This window comes from Panthera tigris, chromosome A1 (assembly GCF_018350195.1).
Source record: "Panthera tigris isolate Pti1 chromosome A1, P.tigris_Pti1_mat1.1, whole genome shotgun sequence".
In the NCBI taxonomy this organism is placed as follows: domain Eukaryota; kingdom Metazoa; phylum Chordata; class Mammalia; order Carnivora; family Felidae; genus Panthera; species Panthera tigris.
In genome coordinates this window covers 35684486-35710307 of record NC_056660.1, presented here as the reverse complement: position 1 = coordinate 35710307, position 25822 = coordinate 35684486, and the positions used below count along the sequence as shown (strand labels likewise).

General features: G+C 37.2%; 1 protein-coding gene and 1 long non-coding RNA gene across 2 annotated transcripts in view; one reads left to right on the top strand and one right to left on the bottom strand.

Moving 5' to 3' along the window:
• The window catches only part of DIAPH3 (diaphanous related formin 3), a 503867-nt gene that overhangs the window by 114690 nt on the left and 363355 nt on the right, over positions 1-25822 (top strand). The window contains exons 6-7 of the mRNA XM_015536788.2: positions 22857-22931; positions 23019-23088. Of these exons, the coding sequence (XP_015392274.2) occupies positions 22857-22931; positions 23019-23088 (145 nt within the window). The remainder of the gene's footprint in view (positions 1-22856; positions 22932-23018; positions 23089-25822) is intronic.
• LOC122236519 lies at positions 14490-25620 on the bottom strand. The gene is made up of 3 exons (XR_006214565.1): positions 25542-25620; positions 18076-18223; positions 14490-14633 (listed from the first exon to the last, which is right to left on the bottom strand). It is a non-coding gene; the product is annotated as an uncharacterized LOC122236519 (long non-coding RNA).

The window sequence follows — 25822 nt, the reverse complement described above, 5'->3', positions numbered from 1 at the left end:
ATAGCAAATGAATTACAGAATGTATCTTCATTTTCTCAATTTGATGTAGTTGTCAAGGGCACGATTTCTGGCTCAGAAAATCCAATCTATCAGGTCTCGTGTTAATCTTAGGCATTATTTTCCTTTACTCATAGTTAACATGTGCTTTTTGAAGTTTACAAGAATTTTTTTTTTTTTTTTTTTTGCTAACATTATCTTTTCATTAAAATTCTAAGGGGTTTTGGAACTAGGTTTGATTAAGGTAATAACTGTAACTTCCAAAAAATCACTTTAAGAAAAATGTGCAGTAAAATGTTTACCGTAAAGCAACTGAGCAGCCTTTGTGGATCTTTATTCCATTTGATCAGTGCCATGTTTAGAATTTAGTTTTTCTGTGCTTAAACACAAAGCTGATAGAAGAGCTTCGTTTTAGAATTGACACGTATTTTGTGCCTTATACCACTTGTGTGAAGAGACAAAGAAGTTTGTGGCAAGCAATGAGATCATCATACTCATTGATACTAACATGATCTGGAGAAAAAAGTCAAGACCGGTAATTTTGAAGTTGCTAATAGTTATTTAAATTTTTATGTATTTTTATTTATCTCTCAAAAATTTTTATTAATGTTTATTTTTGAGAGTGAGAGAGAGAGTACAAGCTGGGGAGAGGTAGAGAGAGGGAGACACAGAACCTGAAGCAGGTTTCAGGTCCTGAGCTGTCAGCACAGAGCCCAACGCGAGGCTCAAACCCACAAACTGTGAAATCATGACCTGAGCCAAAGTCGGATGCTTAACCAACTGAGCCACCCAGGCGCCCCTAAAATTAGATTTTTGTAAAACGTTAAACATGTAGTAAAGACATTGTGATAAGAGAAAAACAAGCACCCACTTGCCTACCTGTGAAGCTAAGATAGAAATAAGGCTTGTAACTTGGAAGCTTCCATGCATCCCTGCTTAATTCTATGTCCCGTTCTCCTGCTATACTGTGGTTAGTGCTGTTTTGAATTTAGGGGTTATCTTTGTTTTTTCTTTTCATTATAGTTTCACCATATATGTCTTCTTAATTTGTGTATTATTTGGTTTTATCTTTGTCACTTCCTGTAAACAGCATAATCTTCTGTGCATTCTTCTGAGACTTTGCCTCTCTATTGTATTTGATAGACTTAAGTACGTTGATGTGTGCAACTACGCACACACCATCACAATCCATACTTTCCCATACTTTTATTTTTTCTTATGTTTTAGGAAGATCTATTACAAATAGTATACAAATGCTCTTTTTAACAAATCTGATAGTCTTTGTCATTTTCTGGTAGTTTTATGTTTTCATCGCCACTGTAAAAACGTATTGGAATCTGTACCTGACATTTCATTTTGAATTTTCAAGTAGTTTGTGCTGCTTGCACTGTGTTCATCTTCCTTTATACACCCACCCTTCTGCTCTTTGTTCCTTTTCTGTATTATTCCTCTCCTTCTTCCTTAAATTCTTTTGGGTAGATTTTTAATTTCTCATTTCACTTTTTTCCTTACTTACTAATTTGGAACACATTTTCCCTTTCTGATCTTAAAAAAGAAAGTTAGCATGTACACACTCAAAAAGGAAATTTAATATTCATGTGCCTAAAAGGGACAAAAATAAGCAATATCCTGTGTTTTGAACCTAAGAACATAGACCTAAAAATACTTGAACACCAATCACCTTCTGTTAATTTGTATGCTAGTGTTGTGTGATATATTAATTGTATTTTTTTTCTTTTTAATGTCACAAATTAGCTGTTACTATTGAGTCAAACTACAGATATGTGTATACGTATATATGTTTGCACATTCATTCAGTCATTCCTTTTTGGGTATTACATATTTGTCTCCGATGATTTTACTCTTGCTTCAAGTATATTATTAGGCTCCCTTGGCCAAAGTCTTTTAATGGTAAAACTCTTTAATTTGTCAGAAAGTGACTTAATTTGCCTTTACTTTTGAAGGATGCTTTTCCTAAGGCATGAAATGGAGGGCTTTTAGATAAGTTAGTGCACTGAAGATAGTATTTCCTCTTCTGCCTTGCATTGCTGTTTTCAAAGGGTTGGCTCTTGATCTAAAACTCATTTTTTTTCCGGGTAATCTGCCTTTTCTCTCTGTTCTGTGTCTAGGTTGAAATTTTCCTATTTATCCTCTAGGGTTTTGGGGGAGCTTGCTGAGTATGGTTTGGTGTCCTTAATACATTCTGTGAAAATTTCAGCTATTATCCTTTTACAATTTTTCCTCATTTTATATATGTTAGGATGCAGGCCTTCTTCCTCCATATGCCATTATTTATTATCAACTTAATAGTTTACATTCCTCTATATCCCTCTATATTCTTCCTCTATATTCTGGAAGCATTTATATTTATTTATTAGATCTTCTCGTTTTCTTGTTTCTTCACTGGTGTCTAATATGGTATTGAGCTATATGTTGCATTTTAAATTTCCATTATTATAATTTCATCCCTGTTATTTCTCCTTCGTTCCATTTTATTTATTTATGTTTAAGTTTATTTAGTTTGAAAGAGAGAGTGTGAGCAGAGGGAGGGGCAGAGAGAGAGGAGCTCTGCTCTGTCAGCACAGAGCCTGACGTGGGGCTTGATCTCAAGACCATGAGATCATGACCTGAGCTGAAATGAAGAGTTGGACACTCAACCTACTGAGCCACCCAGGTGCCTCTGTTTCTGTCTTAAAACTCCTTGTCTTTTTCATAATTTGTTGCTTCATGCTTGTTTTTAATCCTGTTTTATTTCTTTAAACATAGTAAGTATCCCTACTTTCTAGGTCTGTAATCTAGTAAGTGAAAATTTCTCAGGCCTGATCTTGGTTATTTGGTTGGCTGGTTAGTTCTTTCCATCTTTACTCATGTCTTGTTTCTTTGTGTGCTCTGTAATGAGAGTGGCCTCCTGTCCCTTTGAACTTTTTCTTTGAGATTTATTTTGAAGATATATTCTGCTAGAATGAATTGAATGATTTTCAACTACTAGACACATATGGATACTAATAACCCAGAACCAACTTAAACTAAAATTTCTGGCTTGAGGTGTTTTGGACTTTTGTTTTTGGTGTTATGTTTGTTTTAACACATGGGCACCTTACATGTATCTAACTTGGGTTATATGTTACCAGAACATATTTGCCTTGTCCTTTACTGGGCAGGTGGATAGGTTTATTTCTAGCTTACCTTCTTATTGCAGGTGTGACCCTTTGAGATTCTCATTTTTGCCGTGTGTCCTAGCCTTGATAATGGCCTCTAGGCTTTGGCTCTTGTCCCTTTGACTCTGTACCACAATCACAAAGGAAACGTTGATTTCCTTTGTATCATAGGGCAGAGCAAGTGGGGCTCAAGGCTGGCTTACCTCTCTGAATTCCTCTTTCTCTCTCTTTAAATTTTTCTTTTAAGGATACTTTACTTTCTTGTTACCACAGATACAACTTTAAAATCTTGTTTCAGTGACGGTTTTTGGTAGAATTGTTGCAGATCGCTATTTTAATACAAGAAAAACAAGTATTAAAGTTTTGCGCCCCAAATCCCAATTTCTCAGAAGGATATAAACAGACAAGTAGAGGGCTTCCTCCTTTCTGTCATTTATTTGTCAGACCAGTTGGTCAGTGGTGAATTCCTGTTAACTGTTTTTTGGTTTTGCTTCATATTTTTAAAGTGCCTATGTTAATATGTTCATATACTTATTTTACTTTACCTTACTTTTGCTTACCCTGCCCCCCCCCCCCCCCCCCCCCCCCCCCCCCCCCGCCAAGATGAGCTCTAGAGGAGAGCCTGGGTAGCTAAGTTGGTTAAGCATCCAACTTTTGATTTCAGCTCAGGTCATGATCTCATGGTTTGTGGGATTGAGCCCTGTGTTGGGCTCTGTGCTGACAGTGCAGAACCTGCTTGGAATTCTTTCCCTCCCTGTCTCTCTGCCCCTTCCCTGCTTGTGCTATCTCTATCTCAAAGTAAATAAATAAAATTATATATTAAAAAGTTGAACTCTAGAAGTTATGGTTTTATTACTCTGCAGGATATCAGTCTTGCATTTCAATTAGCATTCTTCTATCCTTTAAGGCACCTTAAAATCCTTTGATTTTTCTAGTTCTTTTTGAACCAGCCTCACCATCTTGCTGGTTCCCACATTAATGTAGTAAATAAATATTTGACACTGTTGACTTTATCTGGGTGAAGTGATGTTTATATCTTTTTGAAAATCATGGTTTGGCATTAGAGATTTGTGGAACGTGATAATACTCCTCAAAAAACATCCTAGAAATTCATGGCAGGAGTAAATTTACCCACTTGGGTAAAAAGTCTGCGTTTCCTACACCCTGTGTCTGTCCCTGGGTTGGGGGAAGGGACAGTGACTATGATGAGAGATAGGGTATGCCTTGAGCGAGGACGACTTAGCGTCCAGCCCCCCAGGCCTTCATCCTTCTCTCCTGTCTGCAGAACCCCTAATTTTAGTCAGTGGATCTAAATGACATGTGGTGGGAGGGGGTGTACAGCCTTTTCAAAGCACCCAAACCGAAATATCTACAGGTCAAACTTTTACCCAGATGGACCTCTTCCTAAAGTTTAATTATACTGCATTATGATCCTAGAGGAGTTGCTGTTGCTTTTGTCAGTCTTAGCAAAGATCCTTTCCTAGGAAGGAGATGGGAAGGAATCAGAATGAAACTGTACATACATATGCGCATATATATGTATGTAGTATATATGTTGTCAGAGTCCTAGCGGGAAGACAGACACCAGAGAGCACGCTGTAATTTTTTTTTTTTTTTAAAGAAGTTAATACCAGAAATAGGTTAAATAACTGATGGAAAGACTGAGAAACCACATAAGAAGCAGTGAGGACCTGATTGGCAGCAGTGAGAAGTTGCTCCACCCCTGGGCTAGAGGGGGAGGACGAGAACTCTGTTCATGAAGCTAATGGGGGCCGGCATTGAGCCTACAAAATGAGCCCCTTTGAAACTAGATCAGAACAGCAGAAAGGGAAGAAGGGGAAGGAGAAGAAAGGGGTCAAGCATCTGTACATTATTTAGTGGGGCAGAGAATAGGTCAGTAAGTGTTAAATTCTCATTTCTTCCAGGTTTTAGTTTCATTTATCTTACTACTAGGAGATAAAAATAAGTATTTTCATGATATGCTACAGGACTTGGATCTGGGCATAAACTTTCTAAGAATACAAAGGGCTGTCCTGCTCTGGATTTGTTGAAACTTACCTCTATTTGAAGATTGTCCGTTTACTCCAGATAAATAAATGGTCACTAGCTCAGCTCCCACATTGACTTCAATACTTTCTCAATACCTCACTTTTACTTTGCCTCCCAAAGATCTTTTTTTCTGTTTAGTACTTACCCCTCAATTAGATTAAAAAAGAGACCTTTTACTCTTTATTTTCTCTAACAGCTGTCCTGTTTCACACAGAAACATGCAAACGACTGGTTTTGAAGAGATGCAGATACATCCCTTTTTGCCCTTGAGTTCTGAACATGTTAAAGTAGATAACAGAAGCGAGCTTAGGAATAACCTCTGGACTCCTGGAAAGGCCAAGTTGCAGAGCACAACTGGGACTTTTGAAGGTGAAATGTACTTCATCCCAGTGAATCAAACTTCCCACACTCTCCTCAGTAGAAAGAATAGACAACTGTAGGCCAGGGTCAGGATCCCTTCCCCACTTTCTCTAATTTGATAAATCAGTCCTTCTGGGTGGTGGTGAATGGGGGGGGGGGAGGGGTGGTGGGGAAATCTCCAAATAATGAGATGGAGGGAGTGACTGGAAGTAATCCCTAATATTCTTTTCTGGGGAACATAGGAGAAGGCCTCTTCTTTAGTAGAACCGAGAGGAGGAGGATAGTAAATGTTCTCACTAATATGCTTCAGTTTATTTTTATTGCCTGACATGTTTTAGAATTTTAAAATAAGACATGAGATACAAAATTTCTTTTTAAAAATAAGCCTTAGAAAAAAGTTTGGGAATTAACAATATGTATAGGTGTATGGTGTTATTAATAGTGGTAGTTTCTCAAGTGGGCAGGAAGGGTAAAGATTTTCCTGGGTGGTCTACATTCTTCTATTTCTTCTGTCTTGTCTTTCCTTTTTTTTTCCCCCCTCCTCTAGTGATGCCAGGAGGCCACGTAATACAGATGGTTCTGTTTTCCTTCCTGTGCTGTTTTAATAAGGTAGCCACTAGGTCCTTGTGGTTATTTAAACTAATGAAGCCGGGGTGGGGGTAAGCATTTCAGGTGCTCAAGAGGCACTTGTGGCTAGTGGCTAGCAAATTGAACCGCACACAGAAACCATTTATGTCACCGTAAAAAAAATTCTATTAGACATTGCTGCTTAAACACCTTGGTTCTTCTGGTTAGCTGCTTGCTTCTTGGACATAAATACTGCATGACGATTATATCCTCAAAGTTAAGTTCAGGACTATGGGAAAATATAAAGGACTTGAAGTCTGAAAGATTAAAAGATTTTTAAAACCTCCAAGGATGAGTGAGCATTTGTATCAAGAGAATCCCAAAAAGAAACGAGCGATCCATGAGAGGCTGCCTTTAGCGGGGAGTTCTGTCTTGGATAAGGCAAAGGGAATGGGCTTTGCACCAGCTGTTAAGGGGTAGAAACGGAGAGGAGGGGTGTGTCTGACAGGCAGTGCAAAAGGTGTGGGCCACGACAGCCTTCAGTGTGACTGCCTGTAGCTAGGATGAGGGAATCGGCAATATGGCACATCGTGAAAGTCACAGGAACATCCCCTTTGGTATGCTAAAAATACCCATTGGATTCATGTTTATTTTACAGAACTTTTCTCAGGGAGATGTACTTTTACCTCTACAAAGCATTTTTTCTAGGTTGTTTTCAATAGAAAGTCACCAAGTCTAGGTAAGATGTTAATATTCTTTATTTCTGTATTTAGACGATACCATATATCTTAGGATATACCTTGTATTATTTATGTCTAAATTAACATTCAGTATCCATTACTTTTATGACTCTTAATATTGCTTATTAAAGAAATATTTGTTGAAAATGCCCTCTAATTTTAGATCATTTTGAAGTCCTTTCCAAAGTGTTTTAAAAGAATGAAATATTAATGCAAAATGCCCTGAAAGAAAATATTAATGTTTATAAATGAGTACTAACCTGATATTTTAAAGGGCATGCCAATACTTTCCACTGCTTTCCCAGTCCTACCAAAGCTGGAGTAATTTCTCTGAGAAATCTCCGAGAAGACTTCATGTTCCCCGCTGGCGGGAGACTTCGTCCTTTGTGTATTGTCATTCATACTACAGTTTGGTTTTGGCTTATAGCTGTTTTAAAATATGTCATAATTATTTGGTTTCAAAGTTAACTCTATCTGTGTCTGAAAAGCTTTGACTTTGAATGCAAGGTTAACAATAAAAGTACAGTGCATTGGAAATATAGTAATTGCTTTTAACTGAGAAATACGTATTTTCTGTACACGATGAATAACAGCTGTGTAGCTCAATTTATACTTGACCTGAAAGGCCCTAGAAGTAAAATCCTCCCCATCTACTTGATAATATATATCTCCTAGTCTATTTAAAATAAAATATAAATTGCTGTTTGAATAGTGAAGATTAATTTTCAAAAATTCATATGTAAAGTCTGTCACAATTAACACAGGGTCTCAAATCTTCCTTTTTAAAATAGAGTAGTTTGATATTCAGGCATAAGAGAAAGAATTGTGACTGAAAACTAATTATGGGAAAAGATTAGATTACTGTTTAAAAGACAACAGAAGATAGTGTTATAACAATTTGGGAAAAGTGCTGCTCTTAAACGTGTACAGCTTCTCCTGACCGTAGAAGTGAAATACAAGAAACTTTGCCTTTCAGTTGCTTTGCCGTGTCCTCAGAGAATGTAAGCCTTATATGTTCACATTTGTAACCGTTACCAGCATCATGTTATTTACTGAATACTTTGGTTTCTTTGGCGAAGATGAATGTCTTCAGTGGAAAAATTATTGCATTGCAGACCCTAAACCCCCCTATTATTTAGTAGCCTACATATGAAGGGTCTGTGTAGTTTCTTCCTGAGACTAATTTTTTGGCCTCGTTACCAACGTTTTAAAAGTATTGCTTGGTGAGTTAAGCAAAGAACTTAAAATATGATTTTTGTCTTGGTATTCCTCGCTGTCTCTATACCTAAAAAAGTACATAACTACAGTTGACCTTTGAACAACACACATTTGAATTATTTTTATTAATACAGTACCGTCCTGCAAATATATTTTCTCTTAGAATTTCTCACCATTTTGTAAAGCTTACTTTATAGTAAGAATAAATACACTGTATAACACATATACAACGTATGTGTTAATTAGCTGGTTATGTTATTGGTAAGACTTCTGGCCAACTGTGGGCTATTAGGAACTAAGTTTTTGGGGCATCAAATGTTTATTATATTGGATTTTCCACTGTGTCGGGGGGAATTGGCACCCCTAACACCCACAGTGTTCAAAGGTCAGCTGTCTACATAAGGCCTAAATACATAGGTGAAATATATTGGCAATAGAAGGAAATTTTAATTTTTATGATTCAGAAAAACTTGTGAAATAAAACTGAATTTTATCATCCATATTGGCCATGGATTTCTAGGTCTTTTGTTACGTTATGGGACAATCAATAAATGTAAGAAACTCATAGTCTTCTAAGTTTTCATACGTTAAACATCTTTCATATGTTAACATTCATAAAAGATAAACACATTAGGGTTAGATCCACTGAGGTTACTTGGACTGCCTCTACAGAGCTAGAGAGAAAGGAGGCTCATTTGAGCAGAAGTCCAGTAGAACTTTGTACAGCAAATGTTCTTGGTCTGTGCTTTTCAGTATTCAAAACATGACTGTTGAGCACTTGAAGCATGCTTAATGTGACTAAGGAATGCAATTTAAGCTTAAATTCGCATGTCACTAGAGGCTGCTCTTTTGGACAATAATTTGAGATCAAGTCTTGCGATGATATTCTTTGTGCACTTGTTTTGAGACTTTGCATTCTTGAGTCTGAAGATAAGGCATCTCTGCTGTGGTGTGGCATTCTGAGGAGGAGCCCAGAATATTATTAATTAATTAATTGTTGAGGAACTGTCACATGGACTCGGAAGATCAGGGTGCATGTTAAATGGAGTTGAATAATGAAAAGAGAATAGGGAAGTTAAAACATGAAATAATATGAAATGCATGAGCTGCCACCAGTCAGTTTTTAGGGTAGGGGGTCCGGTGGTTTGAGTTTCTTCACGCGCCTCTCTGTTGGAAAACTCAGAGAGGTGTAAAGGCTTCTCCCTGGCTTCAGCTTGCTGAGATCACATTTGGAGAGAAACGTTGAACACATAGAGTAAGTGATACCACCAGCTCTTTAAGTGTGTAGTATGGATAAAATGCCACTAGAGTACGGCAGAGGATGTATTAGTTAATCTACTCATGCAACCAGAATTCTCAGGTGCTGTGCTAGGTATCACGGGAATGAGGCATCTAGGGGTGAGACCTAGAAAATATATAACAGAAGATACCAGTTCAGTTAAGAAAAAATCAGGGACTGAGAATAGTGCATAGAGCACTTTTAGATACAAGCTCGTCAGCGGAAGTCTTTGAGGTAGTAAAGATTAAGGGACTAAGAAGACAAGGAATTAGTTAAGAGAAGCTTAGGCTTTGCTTCAGGGCCAGGAAGCACCTCTCGGGCAGCAGAGACCCTGAGGTGAGGAAAGTGGAGAGTGGCAGGAGAGTGGAGGGAGGGAGTCGAATCCCAGAGGCCATGGAGCCATCAGAGAGGTGGACAGTGGCCAGGTCATGAGAGACCTTAAGGGTGACTTGGGGGGAGACATAAGATTTTTTTAAATAAGTATGAGGCTGTTAACGAGATTTACATGGCAAATGATGTATTTCTTACGTTCAATTATTTTTGAAAGAGAGAGAGACAGAGAGAGACAGGAAGAGAGGGAGACACAGAATCCGCAGCAGGCTCCAGGTTCTGAGCTGTCAGAGCCACCAGGCACCCCATGGAAATCACGTATTTCTAAGTTTACCTTTTAAAAGGAACTGCTTTGGGGACAGTGTATTGAAGGGAGGATAGAGTGGACAGGGAGATCAGAAAGGAGGCTATGGCCTAGTCACAGGAGTGATGAGCATGGCTTGGATGAGGACTGTAGTAGTGGTGGGGCGATGAGAGGGTGGGTTTTGCAGATAAACTGGAGGTACAAACTGTAGGACCTGTTGACAGATCGGCTGTGGTGTGTGACTGAAGTGGAGGAATCAATAATGACATCTAGATTTTGTGACCTGACGAAAGTAGTGCCATTAACAGCGATAGAGGAAGATGGTTTTTTTACTTGTTTCATACATTTTGTGGAAAACAAAAATGTTTGTTTTAACCACGTTAAGTTTGATATGTTTGAGTTTCACAGTTGGAGATATGAACAAGCAAGCAGCTGGATAATGGAGTCTGGAGCTCAGTGGAGACATGTGGAGATGCCTACCTACTGTTGATATGTAGACTGTACATAAAGCACTGAGAATAGTTGAGAGTCCAGGTGGGGGGTGCAGGGGGGGGAGAGAGAGAGAGAAAGAAAAGGAAGGAAGGAAGGAGGGAAGGAAGGAGGGAAGGAAGGAAGGAAGGAAGATACAGTAAAACACTCAGAAGAAGCCCTGGGGAACTCCAGCAGTTATCCATGGTCTAGAAAGGCTAGAGAAACCAGAAAAACAGACTGAACAGTGGTCATTTGGGAGGAGGAGAACCCAGAAAGGCTGGTTTCCTGAGCCTAAGAGAGGAAGAGAGTTTCAGTAGGGTCAAGTGGCAAACGACATGAATGCTCCTGAGACCTGGGGCAAGATGTTACTGCCAGAATGAGCAAGAGGAGTGTTCTTGGTGACCTTCGAGGAAAGCAGTTTTGTGGAGTCTGGGTGGCAGAAGCCAGATGAAGTGAGATGGAATAAATGGATGGTAAAGAATGGATCGTGAAGAAGTACTTCTTGTACTAACCATTCTTCAGAGGCAATTGAGACATTATGCTGTAAAAAAGAAACGGACAGTAACTGGAGAGAGATCTGGGGCCAAGTGGGTAAGACCCAGTAAGCAAATGGAGAAACTTAGATGAACTAGAGTTCAAAGAAGACAGAAACTTGCATTGGCTCTTGAAAGGTGAAATAGTTTCGTTTGTAACTGAAGAGGCAGCTCTGTGGAAGGGAGCATTATGAGTGAAGGTAGTAATGAACTTGACAGAATGAGGAGCAGATGATAGACTTAATAATGAAGTTTATGGGACTAGTATTGGGCAATAGTAGCAAGTACTTCGGGTGAAAACAGATGGTGGAAGACCTGCACTATAATGGGTTCTTTCCCCCCTCGCATATTGGTTGTCAAATTAGTCTGTTTAAGATGAAAAATTCATTAATGCTTTCCTGAAGTAATGATATTTTGATTTGATACCAAGAAACTCCTTTACTCCTATTTAATACATTCCAAAAGATTTTTTTTTCTGCAATGTTTCTTTTAATAGTGGACTAAAGTTTTGATTAGAGCACATGCCAGTATATGTTATTTCAACTCTATAGTTCTTTTACTGTCTTTTCACTTAAAGATCAAGAGCTCATGTTTCTTATTGGTGATTTGTGTTACATCACTGCAGTTCATCTGGTTTTCTTTTTGTGCTATTTGGACTACTTTTTCTAGATAGTTTATACCTTTCAATATGTTACTGCTAGAAAGTAACTAAGAGAATAGACTACTTAGTTTGTTATTCTACTGTCTCATCTAATATTAGAAGTGAGAATAAGTGACTGGTTTTAAATATATAATTTCTTTAAAAGTCAGTTCCTAGAAAATATATGTATTAATGTTTGCATTTTGAATTTTGGTAGATTTTTAAATCAGAACATTATTTAGTTACTGCATTCCCTGTATAATTTAGTGTAATTTTTGTGGATGCCCATCAGTTGGGATGGAGGTGTATGTTTGTTTTGTCCTATAGGGCATGTTAATTGCTTTGTGCTCCTCTACTCCCGCCCCCCCCCACCCCGCCCCCTGCCGGTTCATTGTAAGTATATAGTCACCTTGCTAAGAGTAGGTGAAAATGAAAGCTAAAATAAGCTATAATTATATTCAGCATTGGTGATATATTACTCTGACCGAGGAATGTAAATTGGATTTGGATATTACACAGTATTAAAGCTGACCTTCTAAGGTTAAGGTATAAAATTCGTTACTTTGTCACATGTGACCAGTGATATTTTTTTCCCCCTTTCAGGATGTTTCTTATATTGATTTTGAGCAAAATAACTTTGTGTTTCCCTAGGTGTTTATGTAAGATTATTCTTGGAGGTAATTAAAAATTTTTCTTACTACAAAAAGTAGGAGTTCATTATAAGAAAATAGATAAAACACAAGCAAAATGAAGAAACAAATGTGTAATATCACCTACTTAAAAAGGCACTATATGGAAGTGTGTGTGTGTCTACTGAAGAAGTCCTTTTGTTTGATGCTATTGGTTTCTAGGGCTAACACAGGGAATGATAAATGATTTACATATGTCCTAAACATTCTTTGGATTCAAAAGATTGAACATTTTTTTTTTTCCTCTATACTTTTGATGAGGAGGTCAGAGTAGCACCTACTCTACTTCTGAGTAGAAATAGATGATTATACAAACCACATCCATGATGCACGGTCTTCCTCATATTGGTATTTTAAGGTGGAACAGAAATGTAGAGGCTCTTATAAAGTATACAGAATTCTTTTGTAAAGTCTTTTTGATGTCTCTCAATAGTAAACATTTGTGTTCATGTCTACTTCTCTGGCATTTTTTAAAATGCCATTTAAAAAACTTTTTCAAAGAATTAGGCTTGGTTTTCATAGAAATAGCAGCTTCTTTGGCAGTGATTTGTCTGTTTATGTAATTTTTATTAAATTAATTACAGTAATAGGTACACCTGGCAAAAACAGATTTGGAAACACACCTCCCCTCCCATTGGTTCTAGTGGGGGTTATGTGAGCATAACAAGGCAGTCCTACTTCTCCCTGCCAGGGAGGTACCATGGAGGCTAGGTGGGGAGCTCAGACACCCATCCATGTCCAGCAGTAACAAGAAGCCTCTTTCTGAGGTATCAGCAGAGGCCAATTGGAGAGCACGGACTCGTGTGTTCACCTGGCGGTATTGAGGGGATGCCTGTCCTCCTTCCTCCACCTGAGCTGTATCATAGGAAGCCAGCTAAAAAAACAAGAGGTTGAAATAAAATCCGAAGTATCATAACATAATAACCTGTTTCCAGGTTTCAATATAGAAAACCTGTCATAATAAAAAGGAGGAAGGTTTCAAACTGAGTGCAAAGAGACCTTTACTAATAGACGACAACAATGAGTTGTCAGAGATATTTGGACATTCTAATAAAGATGTTCAAAGGAGCCATCCTAAAGATGTTTTAATGAGCAAGTATGAATATGCTGAAAGAAAAAAAAATAGTCTCCATAAAGAAATAGAAGAAACTTTATTCTTTTTAAAAGATCAAATAGAAATTTTGGAATTGAAGACTACAATAACTGAAATGAAAAACTTACTGGAGGGGCACAACAACAAAATGCGAGGATGAGAGGAAAGAATTGGTGAACTGCAGTATAGAATAATAGAAAATACCCAATCTGAACAGAGAGGAAATGAAAAACAAAACCAAAACAGAGCCTCCGGCAACTGTGGCACTATAATAAAAGATTTAACATTTTGTTATCCAAATCCTAGGAGGATCTGAGAGGTGGGAGGATAGCAAAGTTACATGAAGAAATAATGGCTAAATATTTCCCAAGTTTGGCAAAAGACCTAAACCTACAGATTCAAGAAACCTAGTGAAACTGCAAATAGGGTGAACCCAGAGAAACTCACGTTAGGACCTTCCATAGTCAAACTTCTGACAACTGAAAACAGTAAAAATTCTTGAAAGCAACCCGAGATGCCACTTTGGTTATGGAGAAAACCAATGGCATGACACTGGATTTCTCCTCAGAAACTATGGAGGCCCAAAGCATGTGGTAGAAACAGTTTTTAAATGAAGAAAGCCAAGAGCAGCCAGCTCAGAATCTTGCATGCTGTGAATGTATCCTTCAGGAATGAAGGCAAAATCAAGACATGCTGAGATGAAAGAAAACAAAGGGAGTTTGGGGCCTTAAAAGAATAGCTAATGATATTTTCTAAACAGAAAAATAATAAAAGAATAATAAGAAAAAGAATAAGAAAATAATAATAAAAGAAATACAAGAAGGCATCCTTGAAATACTGGGAAGAGAAAGTGTACAGTGTAAATAAAAATGTAAGTGTACTTTCCTTGAATTTTCTAAATTATGTTTGGTAGAAGCAAAACTTCTGTCTGATGAGGTTCTCACTGTACATAGAGGAAGTACTTCTAACAATGATACTCTAAATGGGGAGGGTAAAGTGCATAAAGGGAGATGTGTTAGCTTGGGGTGCCATAATAAAAAGGCTGCAACCTGGGTGGCTTAAACAGAAATTTATTTTCTCAGTATTCCAGAGGCTGGAAGCCTTAAGGTCATGGTCAGGTGCCCTCAGGGTTGGTTTCTTCTGTGGCCTCTTTCTTTGGCTTGCAGGTGGCTGCTGTCTTGTAGTGTCTTCGCATGGCCTTTCCTCTGTGGGTGTGAAATCCTGGTGTCTTCCTCTTACGAGGACATTCGTCATACTGGATTAGGGCCCTATCCTTGTGATGTCCCTTAACCTTAATTATCTCTGTGAAGGCCTTATCTCCAAATATTATCACATTGTGGGTGTGGGCCTGTATGTATGAATTGGAGGGATACTATTCGATTCATAACGGGATGGAAGACTTCTACCATTCGCACAAGCGTGTGAGACGATGACGCCAATAAGCTTTGATATATTCTGATGTACCTAGAGCAACCTCTAAAAAGCTGTAGGAGCTATAAATAAAAAATACAATAAATAAATCAAAATGGAATTCTAAAATAGGTTCAAGTAAACCACAGGAAGACAGGCAAAAGAAAATGAACAAACAGAATGAACAAGATCCAAAAAATAAGTACTAGAGCTTAACATGTCAATATTACATTATGTGTAAATGGTTATGCTAATTAAAGGAGACTGGCAGAGTAGATTAAAAAACATCACCTGATTATATGCTTTCTATCAGAAATTCACTTCAAATATATTGATATAGACAGATGGAAAGTGAAATGATAATAAGACATATTATGCAAACATTAATCAAAAGGCAGTTGTGGCTGTTTTAATATCCAATCATTTAGATCTCAGAGTAAAGAAAAAGATTGATTTTTAAGAGTCAATCCACCAAAATACCCATCCTAAGTATACATATCAGGCTACCGATGTCCACAATATATGAAGCAAAAATACTAGAACTGAAGGGAATAGATAAATCCACAATTAGATTTGGAGACTTCACAACTCAGTCAATAATCAATAGAACACCTAGGCAGAAAATCACTAAAGATATAAGAACTCAACACTACTATTAAGTAAAAGTACATAATGCATAGTTTAGAACATTTCAGTTAATAGCAGAATACACATTCTCTTCTTAGAACATGTACCAAGTTAGACCGTATCCTGAGCCACAAAGCAAACCTCATCAAATTTCAAAGAATTGAAACCATACCAAATGTGTTCTTCTACCAAAAGACTCAAACTAGAAATCAATAACAAAGATAACAGGAAGATATCCAAACATTTGGAAAGCAGACAACACACTTGTATATAATCCTTGAGTCAAAGGGGAAGTCTCAAGGAAAATAAAAAGATACACTAAAGTTAATGAAAATACATTTCAAAGCTTGTGGCACACATCTGAAGTTGTACTGAGAAAGGGAATCTGTAGGACTAAATACATACATTAGAGAAGTAAAAGGGCTCCAATAAATAATTTTAGTTCTCACCTTAATCTAAAAAGCAAAATAGAAAATAAATAAGGTAATGATAACGAGTAGAATCAATTAAATTGGAAACAGAATAACAATAGAGGAAATTGGTGAAACAGGGATGTAGTTCTTTGAGAAGATTAATAAAACTGATAAACCTTTATTATTGATGAAGAAAAGAGACAAATTGCCAGTATTAGGAGTAAAACAGAATACCACCACAGACTCAATGTCGATAGGGCAATAAGGCAATACTACAAACAACTTTAAACACACAAATTTGACAACTTATTTGAAAGACTAATTCTTGAAGAAGAAAGTACTACAACGTACCCAATATGAAATAGAATATTTGACTAGTCTTCTAGCTATTAAGGAAATTAAATTACTATTTTAAGAGTCCCTAAAAGATCTTCAAGTACAGATGCTTTCACTGGAGAATTCTACCAAAGATTTGAAGAAAAATTAATACCAATTCTACACAGCCTTTTCCAGAAAATACAAGAGCAGGGAACAATTCACAATTTATTTTATGAAGCTGATACTGATAGCAAGCCAAACAAAGACAATAACAATCAAAACCCCAAACTCCAGATTTACAAACTAATGTCCATCACGAATATAGACATGAAAATCTTAACTGAAATGCACTATATCAACAGGGCTAAAGAAGAAAATCACGTATCAATAGATGCAAAGATTTGACAAAAACTAAACACTTCTAATAAAATCTCTCAGAAGAGGAAAGACGTTATGGATTGAATTGTGTTCCCCAGGAAAACGTTAAGTCCGAATTGGCGCCTTAGAATGGGACCTCATTTGAAAATTGGGTCAATACAGATGGAGTAAGATGAGGTCATAAAGGAATAGAGTGGGCTTTTAATCCGATTTATGTTCTTTTAAGAAGAGAGACACAGTGCCATGTGATGGGAGGTAGGGAAATCCTGGAGTAGCCGTTAACACCGGAACCTAGGAAGAGGCAAGGAAGGGGTCTACCCATGGTCTCAGAGGGAGCCCAGCACTTCTGACATTGGGCTTCTAGCCTCCAGAACTATGAGAATGAACTTCTCCTCTATGTATTCTATTTCGCGGTACTTTGTTACAGCTACTCTCGGAAACTAATACCGAGGAGTACTTTCTCAATTTGATAACCTAAATCTACAAAAATTCTCGAGCTAACATTAAATGTGAAAGGCTGAATACTTTCCGCCTCACACTAGGGATGAGGCAAGGATGTTTGCTTTCACCACTCTTGTTCAACACAGTGCTGGAAATTCTAGCCATAGTGATGAGGTACAAATGAAACAAAAATGTATAAATCCCAAAGGAAGAACTGTAACTGTCTTCTTTGTAGATGACATGTTTACATAGAAGAGTTGAAAGAATCTGTAAAAACTACAACTAATCAGTAGGTGCAGCAACATTGCTGGATTCAAGATAAAAATCGACTTTATTTTGCAAGATACAAAAGTTTCAGAGCTGTGTTGTACAGCAGTGTGCATATATATTGTTGATAATACTGCCCTATACACTTCAATATTAAGAGGAAAATTTTCACCTGAAAAAAATTGGTTATATTCTTTCACTAGCAATCAGTTTTATGCTGAAAACTACAAAATCATAATGAGGAAAATCCAAGAAGTTCTGAATAAATGGAGAGCGATCCTTTGTGCTTGATGTTTACTTGATTGAGTTAATGGCCAAATTCAATTCCTTGCAGTTTTGAGACTGACATCCCTTTTTTCTTGCTAGCTGCCATGTGAGGGTTGTCTCAGCTTCTAGAGGCCACCCACACTCCTTGGCTCCTATTCCCCTTTCTCTGTCTTTAAGCTTGTAAACTTTGAGCCCTTCTCATGCTTTGCATCTCTCTTCTGCCTCATCTCTCCAATCCCGCGGGGAAAGGCTTTCAATTTAAGTAAATTAGGTCATTAGGTTGGACTCAACCTGGGTAATTTAGGGTCATTTCCCTATTTTAAAATCCTGTGATTTGTAACCTGAATTTCCTTTTCTGTTTCCTCTTTTTGCTATATCAGATAATCATAGCTTCTGCTGTTAGGACGTGGCCATCTCCCGGGTGGGGGTGGGGGCAGGGGTGAGATTATTCTGCCTACCACATGTGCTAATGGCTTCCCATTGCCCATGACATTGTACAGAGTTTTTTTCAGAAGCTCCTTCCTACCTTTTTGGTTTTACCTCATACAGCCGTTTCTGGAACTCGGCACAGACCATTTCTTTTAATGGCTTTGCATGCATTCCCAGTGCCTTAGAAACAGCTCTTTCTCTGACTTAACCTTGAAAACTCAGGTCAGACATCAGTTGCTTTGCTCCTAGGAGAGGTAGATGCTGTTATCTTCTGTTCCCTTAGCACCATGATTATAGCATTTATTATATTATGGAAATGATTTATCTCAACATTTGTTTCAACCACTAGTCTGTGATCTTTTCAAGGGCAGAGAACATGTTTTATTCAGTTTTGTATTTGTCATACCTATTGTAGTATTAAGCACACAGTGAGACCTTCATAAAGGCTGAGTGACTTTGTTAATGAACACTTGTTTGAGTAGTAATGACACATCACCCTTTGAGCTGCAGTCAATCAAGTCCTCAAGTGTGCTAAGGACAGGGACTCCAGATTCATCATCCTTGGTTCAGTATGGATAAGTACCAGTTCTGAAATCAGAATTGATGTATTTGGCATGAAGGTTGGAACAGGCTCAGTGATACTGCATGGGAAGCGTCATTGCTTTGTACTTTTTTTCTAGGTATGTAAAGTAAGGGTGTGAATCTGGGCATCAGCAGACCTGGATGCTATTTCTAAGTGACCATAACCTCTCTCTGTGTCTTCTTTTCTTATATATAAAAATGGAAGGAGATTCAGTTTTATTTTAAAACCATTTATTGAACGCTTAGTCTATTCCAGGTGCTGGGGAATTTAAAGACAAATTAGAAATGGTCCCTATTCTCCAGGTGTATGTGACTGGTAAGGTTGCCCTTAGGACGTGGTTGGTTTATTCTTGTTCTGACAATCTATGATGCATTTATCTTTACCTTCCTTGGAGCACATTTGGGAAGAGAGGTGATAACTAACTTAAGTCTGTGGGAAACATATACAAGGATAGTGTCCTTGGGCCAGGAAGTAAATCTGAGACCTGATTATTGCCTCTTCTGCTCATTGAGATGACTGTATTTGCTTCATAAAGCCAACAACACCTAGGAAACCACTTTGCATACCTTTGATTTCATCCTGTGTCTCAGGAAGCAACAAATGAATTTCAAAGCATAAGCTGCTTTGAACATTTTAAGATGGTTTGGACATTTAATCCTAGAGACCTCTCTTTCTCTCTGTTTTTTTTTTTCCTTTTGTTACCTCTTCACCTCTTTTTTTTCTCTTACATGGAGCCCCCTGCTAGGAAGTGCTAAATGGCAATATACTTAGAAGTTTTTCTTGAAGCAATTAAAAAAGAAGAGTTTGATATTTCCTGTTACGGAATTTTAAGAGGTAGATTTTGTGTTAAATTAGTACTTAGCACATTACTTTTTGCTGTTTTTAAGCAATTTTTTCCCCGTACAAATGTCATACTAATCTCTATGTCATTTCTATTCATGAGGAAGAAACATTTGCACAGTGCTTATTCATCCATGAATGCAGTTTATAGTTAAACCACATAATGCCTGATGGTACTATGCTGACAGGCACAGAATAAATAGAACAGATTTTGTTTCCTAAAGATTGATCATTTATAGATCAGTTGATAATTTTTTTTTCCAGGTTGTTTCTTACATTGATGATGAGAAATCTTTTACTTTTGTAAAAAGCTATGGATTTCAATGAACCTCTGTCAGCACCACAGGCCTACCTACTCAATATCACTTTTTATCTTGCACGTCTTTTCCAGAAAAGATAAGAAATAATATTTGCCCCTATTTTTAAAAATCATGCTGAAAATAGTAGAGGTGGGGGCCAAGGTTTTGAAAGAATGGGTTTGTTAGTGACAACTTGTTAGTACAACAATATGCTGGCCTTGCAAATTTCTAAGAAAACAGAGAGCGTTTTTACTTAATTTGTGTTTTAATATTTCAGTAAGTACCAGCTTTTTATGTTTAAATATTATATATATTTTTTTTTGTTATCAAGCATCTTTGTTTCCTCCCCCTGCCCCCTCACTTTGTTTTTGATGTATTTTATGAAATGTATAGTCTGACTTTCATTAGGCTATTACCATTCTCTCCAATTTTATTCAGAAATTAATTTCTACCACGAGTTAAAAGATTGCAGTGTAAAGTAATTTGGTATAATGTCTCTTTACGTTTAATTTATTAAGTTTATTTTATAGAGAAGTAGTTCATATGTAATATGCTTGAGTGAATGTAAGTTTTACTGCAATGGCTTATATTCTGTAGTTCAGAAGAGTTATTTAGTGGGTCCAAAAATAGTTAATATGAGACCTTCTGTGGGTCACAGCATTCTGGTTATAACTGATATATTAAGGGTGATAAATTTATTTATTTATAATTTTTTTTAATGTTTATTTTTGAGACAGAGACAGAGCATGAACGGGGGAGGGTCAGAGAGAGAGAGGGAGACACAGAATCTGAAGCAGGCTCCAGGCTCTGAGCTGTCAGCACAGAGCCCGATGCAGGGCTCGAACTCACTGACCGTGAGATCATGACCTGAGCCGAAGTCGGACGCTTAACCGACTGAGCCACCCAGGTGCCCCAAGGGTGATAAATTAAAAAAAAAACAAAAACAAAACAAACAAACAAACAAAACTATGTTCTATTAATTAGACCAAAAGACTTAACTTGATTTACTTGGATCAATAAGTTTCCTAAATTCTGTAGTAGGCTTCACCATGAGCATATTAAATGAAACAAAGTTTATTTTGTTATATTAACCTAGTTTTAAATTATTTTGGTATAAGGCAGTTTTAGGAATAGTGACTTTATTTTCCACAATGATTGAAAGGGATAGCCATATGAATAATCCTATATCATTTATGTTAGCTTTTGAATGTCTCCATGGTTATACTTTTGCATATACAGATTGTTAAAAATTCACTTCAAAGTAGGAAGTCCCGCTTGGAGACACTAACACAGGAGGGTACGATGAATACAGTCTGTCCACGTGTGTCAGTGTCGGCCCCAGTAAAACTCTCAAGTTACTCTTTATGTGTTTGATTTCAAGCTTCCCTGCTTCATGTGAAATAAGAATAAATACGGAGTAGGATGTCAACAAGGCAAACAGTTAAGCAGATGCTGTAGGTGTTTCATGAAACATGAAAGTGAGATTTGAAATGCCTACAGGTAATCTGTGTGTTGCTGATAGTGGAGAGTAAACTCGTCACTTTTGAAGTAGCATCCTGGTTTGAAAACTCTGACTTCTATTCAACTTTTTTTTTCTCACCTTCACTGTAATAGTGATTCTAGGCTTTTCTTTTCCTAGGAGGGTATCAGAGTATGTTTCTTGCTTAAGTACATTCTTGAATTAGTTACTCCATGGCTTTGACTGGACAGGGAGGAGACAAGTGAAATAGTTGACAAGTGTCTGCCAATCTAAATGACAAATAGCTTTTTTTTTTGGTGTGGTAGGAATCAGAAATTCTGAATGTTTATAAGTGAGTAAGCTGTATTCACAAGTGTACAAATGAAGAAGATTTTTTTTTAAACAATATTTGTTTTCATTTAAAAATGTTGTGTTTGGTTTTCTTATTGTCATAGGAAATGTTCTATTGTGTCTTAAGAAAATGGTATTATATCTTGGTATGTGACTTAAACTTGTTCTTAATGTTTATAATATTTTGCTTTTGGTTATTGGACAAAACTTTGTCTTTAAAGTTCGATTTTTTCAAAGGCCACACACACACACACACACACACACACACACACACACACACACACACAATCATACATACAAACACATATACAAAGAGATAAACACAGTTATATATCCTAAAATTTTCTTTCCCCTACTTTTTAAAAAACAGATGATATTCTTGCTCAAAGCTTTCTAAATCACCACTGGAAAAAAAATTGTATTAATTCCCATTAAGGTAGTTTTTCTATAACCAAGGTAAGCAATTGTCTATTGGCAGTGATTTCCTAATTACATTAGTGTACTATGATTATACCAGTGGGTTTATGAAAAGAGGTGGTTTGGTCAAGATGAAAATGTTCATTTAAAAATAATGATGAAACTCTTAATCGAACTTTGAAACTTAGGAAATTAGGATGCATTTCAGTGGTTTGAGAAATTTTCCTAAGACTTTTCTTTTCAATACATACATCTGAGTTCTCCCTCTTTAAATCTTTTTTTTTTTTTTTTTTTTAGGTTTATGTGCTTTATCTTGAGAGAGAGAGAGTGAGAACCAGCGCAGGAGAGGGAGAGAGAGAGGGAAGGAGACAGAGAATCCCAAGCAGGCTCTGCACTGTCAGTGCAGAGCCTGGTGTAGTGCTTGAACTCATGAACCGCGAGATCATGACCTGAGCTAAAACCAAGAGTTAGACTCTTAAGCGACTGAGCCACCCAGGCGCCCCTTCCCTCTTTAAATATTGCCCGATTTCTGCTCTTTGTAGAAGTTTAAAGTGAGGCTTATCCAGTGGTGTGTGGGTAAATGTTTAATGGCCAGCTCTCTGGGTGGGGGCAGATGGGGTGATTGGCAGCATTTGCTGATTTCTGCATTGTGTTACTTCCCACAGGGCAGATTCTAGCTACCAACACAATGTTGCTGGACACAGAGCACAGAAGTGATGGACATAGTCTGGTTTATCCCATCACTGCTCTCACAAATAAGATTATGTATCATGAGTGATTTTGCACATGATATTCTTATGTTGTATTTATGATTAGAATATAACAAATATGAAATATTTGTGAGCATATCTCATTGTGATATTCTAAACTAGAATACTGACCATGCATAACTGCCTTTGTTTTTTGTTTTTTGTTTTCCTGTTTATCAGTTGGGTGGAAAGTTTTGGACATGAGGGGCTTGGATTATTACTGGACATTTTGGAAAAACTGATTAGTGGCAAAATGTAAGTATATTCATTTTTATTTTCAATTAAGCTACATTTGCATGTCCAGCGATAATCCCAACAGTGATGTTTTTTATGCCAATGCAGACAAGAAAAAATTGTAAAGAAGAAGCAGCATAAAGTCATACAGTGTCTAAAAGCTTTGATGAATACACAGGTATGTACATAGGTAATTACATTGTATTCATTCTTCACTGGTACTTACAGAATTCGTATAAAATAGAGTTGTGTGTAGTACAGAATTTGCACTGAAGTGATGTACTGCTTTGATAAGCTATTGAGTACAAATCCTTGTGGGTGGGTTGATCCTCCCTTTCTACCCTCCTTTCTGTTCCCCCCTCTCTCTTCCTCCTTCCTTCTCAATTTTCAGAAGTATAGCAAAAATAAGCTTTGAAATCATACATGATAATTGAACGTGATCTGCAGTAATATTTATTATCAAAGAATCAAGTGGGAAAGAATTAGTTTTCACAGCCTAGAAATTTAAATCTACAATCAAATTAATGTAAAAAGGTGTGAAACGATTAGAAGCAGGTCCCAAAAATGGAGCAATGATGCTTCATACAAGTAATATTGAAACCAAAGGCAATATGGCAGGTCTGCAGAGTTTGCAAATTTGAAGAGGATACGTAAGAAGAGAGGAACACTTGAAGCTCCTAACTGAAGTTAGATTTTTCGGACAGTGTTCCCATTTTTAAATATTGTATACTGTTAATTGCAGAAATTGGCTCTATCACATGCCATGTCTTTAGCTTCAACATCTAAACATATCTACCTCATGATGGGTACAGTAATGATCGGTGTTTTAGTTGCCATTAGACAGCAGGAGAGGAATTTTACCTGTGGTGTTAGGATGATTTGTGTTTCACAGCAAAACTGCCTGTATATTTCTGATTAATTTCAGATTTTTAATATTTTGTCTTACATTTTAAAAATAAGCCTTTAGAGCCTTACACACTTAAGTACTGGTACTTCAGTTATTAACATTCATATTTCTTTCTATTAAATGTAGCAAATACTTCTATTTTCCTTTTTTTCTTTTTTTTCTAATGTTTATTTTTGAGGGAGAGACTGAGTATGAGAGGGGAAGGGGCAGAGAGAGAGACGGAGACACAGAATCCAAAGCAGGCTCCAGGCCCTGAGCTGTCAGCTCAGAGCCTGATGCAGGGCTCTAATTAAGGAGCTGTGAGATCATGACCTGAGCCACAATTCGATGCTTAACTGACTGAGCCACCTAGGTGCCCCAATATTTTTTAATCCTTCACGTCTTATTTATTTTTCAGCATTTTCTTGAGCTGAGATTTCTGTTTTTACACAATGAGATATTTTTCACCTCCCTGCCTTCTCCAATCAGATATGATTTTCTTTCTTTTCTTTTCTTTTTTTTAATGTTTTGTTTTTTGAGAGAGTGTGAGTGGGGGAGGGGAAGAGGGAAAGAGAGTAGAGGATCTGAAGTAGGATCTGCCCTGACAAGCTGACAGCAGCAAGCTCCTTGTGGAGCTCGAACTCACGAACTGTGAGATCACAGCCTGAGCCAAAGTTGGACGCTCAACTGACTGAGCCACCCAGGCGCCTCTAATATGATTTTCAAGGGGAATATCTGATGTAGAAATCCTCTTTATATTGTTACATAGTCACATATATTCTATATTTGAACGGATTGTTCTGTGAGAATTAGTTTTTAGTTAGACTACATATTCTTTTTTACAATATGTCTTAAGAGTAAACGAAGAAAGCGATTTTTCTATCCTGAGGACATAATATTGCTTTAGAGAGGCTCCTTGTAAATTGAGAATATAGAAATTGGAAATTTCCCTGATGATAAGGCTGACAGTAGAGAAAATCCAGGAACATTTTTTTAAACTAAAGGGGCATGTGGATCATTCTTTGATTTTGGGAAGAATACCAGGATTAAAGTGAGATGAGGTGGTGTACAGAAGCAATTTCCTACTTCAGACTGACCTGGGGAGGGAGTCAACTTTATGTATTTAGGTTCTGATTGATACAGTGTGTTCCCTTATAATGGATTGCTTTTGCTTATAGTTTGTATCTGTGGAGCTGGAATCTATTTCCATTTGTGTTGATGGCTATCGTCTGTGCTAATAAGAATAAAAAGTTGCTGGTACTTGAAATTATTCTATTTTCTGAATTCTAAACTTAATAATATATGAAATACTTTTTTGGTAAAGTCCCCCTCCTCCCCAAGATTTGTTGATGGTTTTTCATTTATGTCACTGTGTACTCTTTACAAGAGTTCCTCGAATAATGAAAAAAATAGAGGCTCTGAGAGGGGAAAAAAAGTGGTACCTTCTTAGGCACTAGTAATTATGTAATTAATGAGTAAATCTGGTAACAGATGAAAGTGAGTTTCTTATAACACTAAATTGGACTAAATAGTATTTCCTAAATGGAAAAAGATTTTGAATATTAGGGGAAACAATAAAATGATGAAAAGTTAAATAGGTTTAAGAGGTGAGTAGAACAGGGGCTACATTTTGGTCTGTTAACATTTTGTGTGTTGCTTTAAGGTGTGCACCCCCCAGCATAGGTGTTTTGCTCTTGAAGCCAGCCCCCTTCCCAGTGTTATCTCTGCTACTGGGATTAACTCACCATAGGTAGTTAGTGATTGAGGATCAGGATTCATGCCCTATTGAGTATCGTACACAAGGATTTAGGGCCTTCACCTTCCCCTACCTAACACTTTTCCAGTGGCTTGACATTCTATCTGTTAGGTAATAATGGGCCTCAAGTAGAAAGCAAATGGAACCTGGCTTTATTCCTCGATTTAGAACATATGAGTTTTCATAGAAACCAGAGTGGCCCCTTGATATTCAGTAGAGAGACACCTTAGACCTTCCAAAATTTGTCACCGCCTCTCTAACGTTCTAATA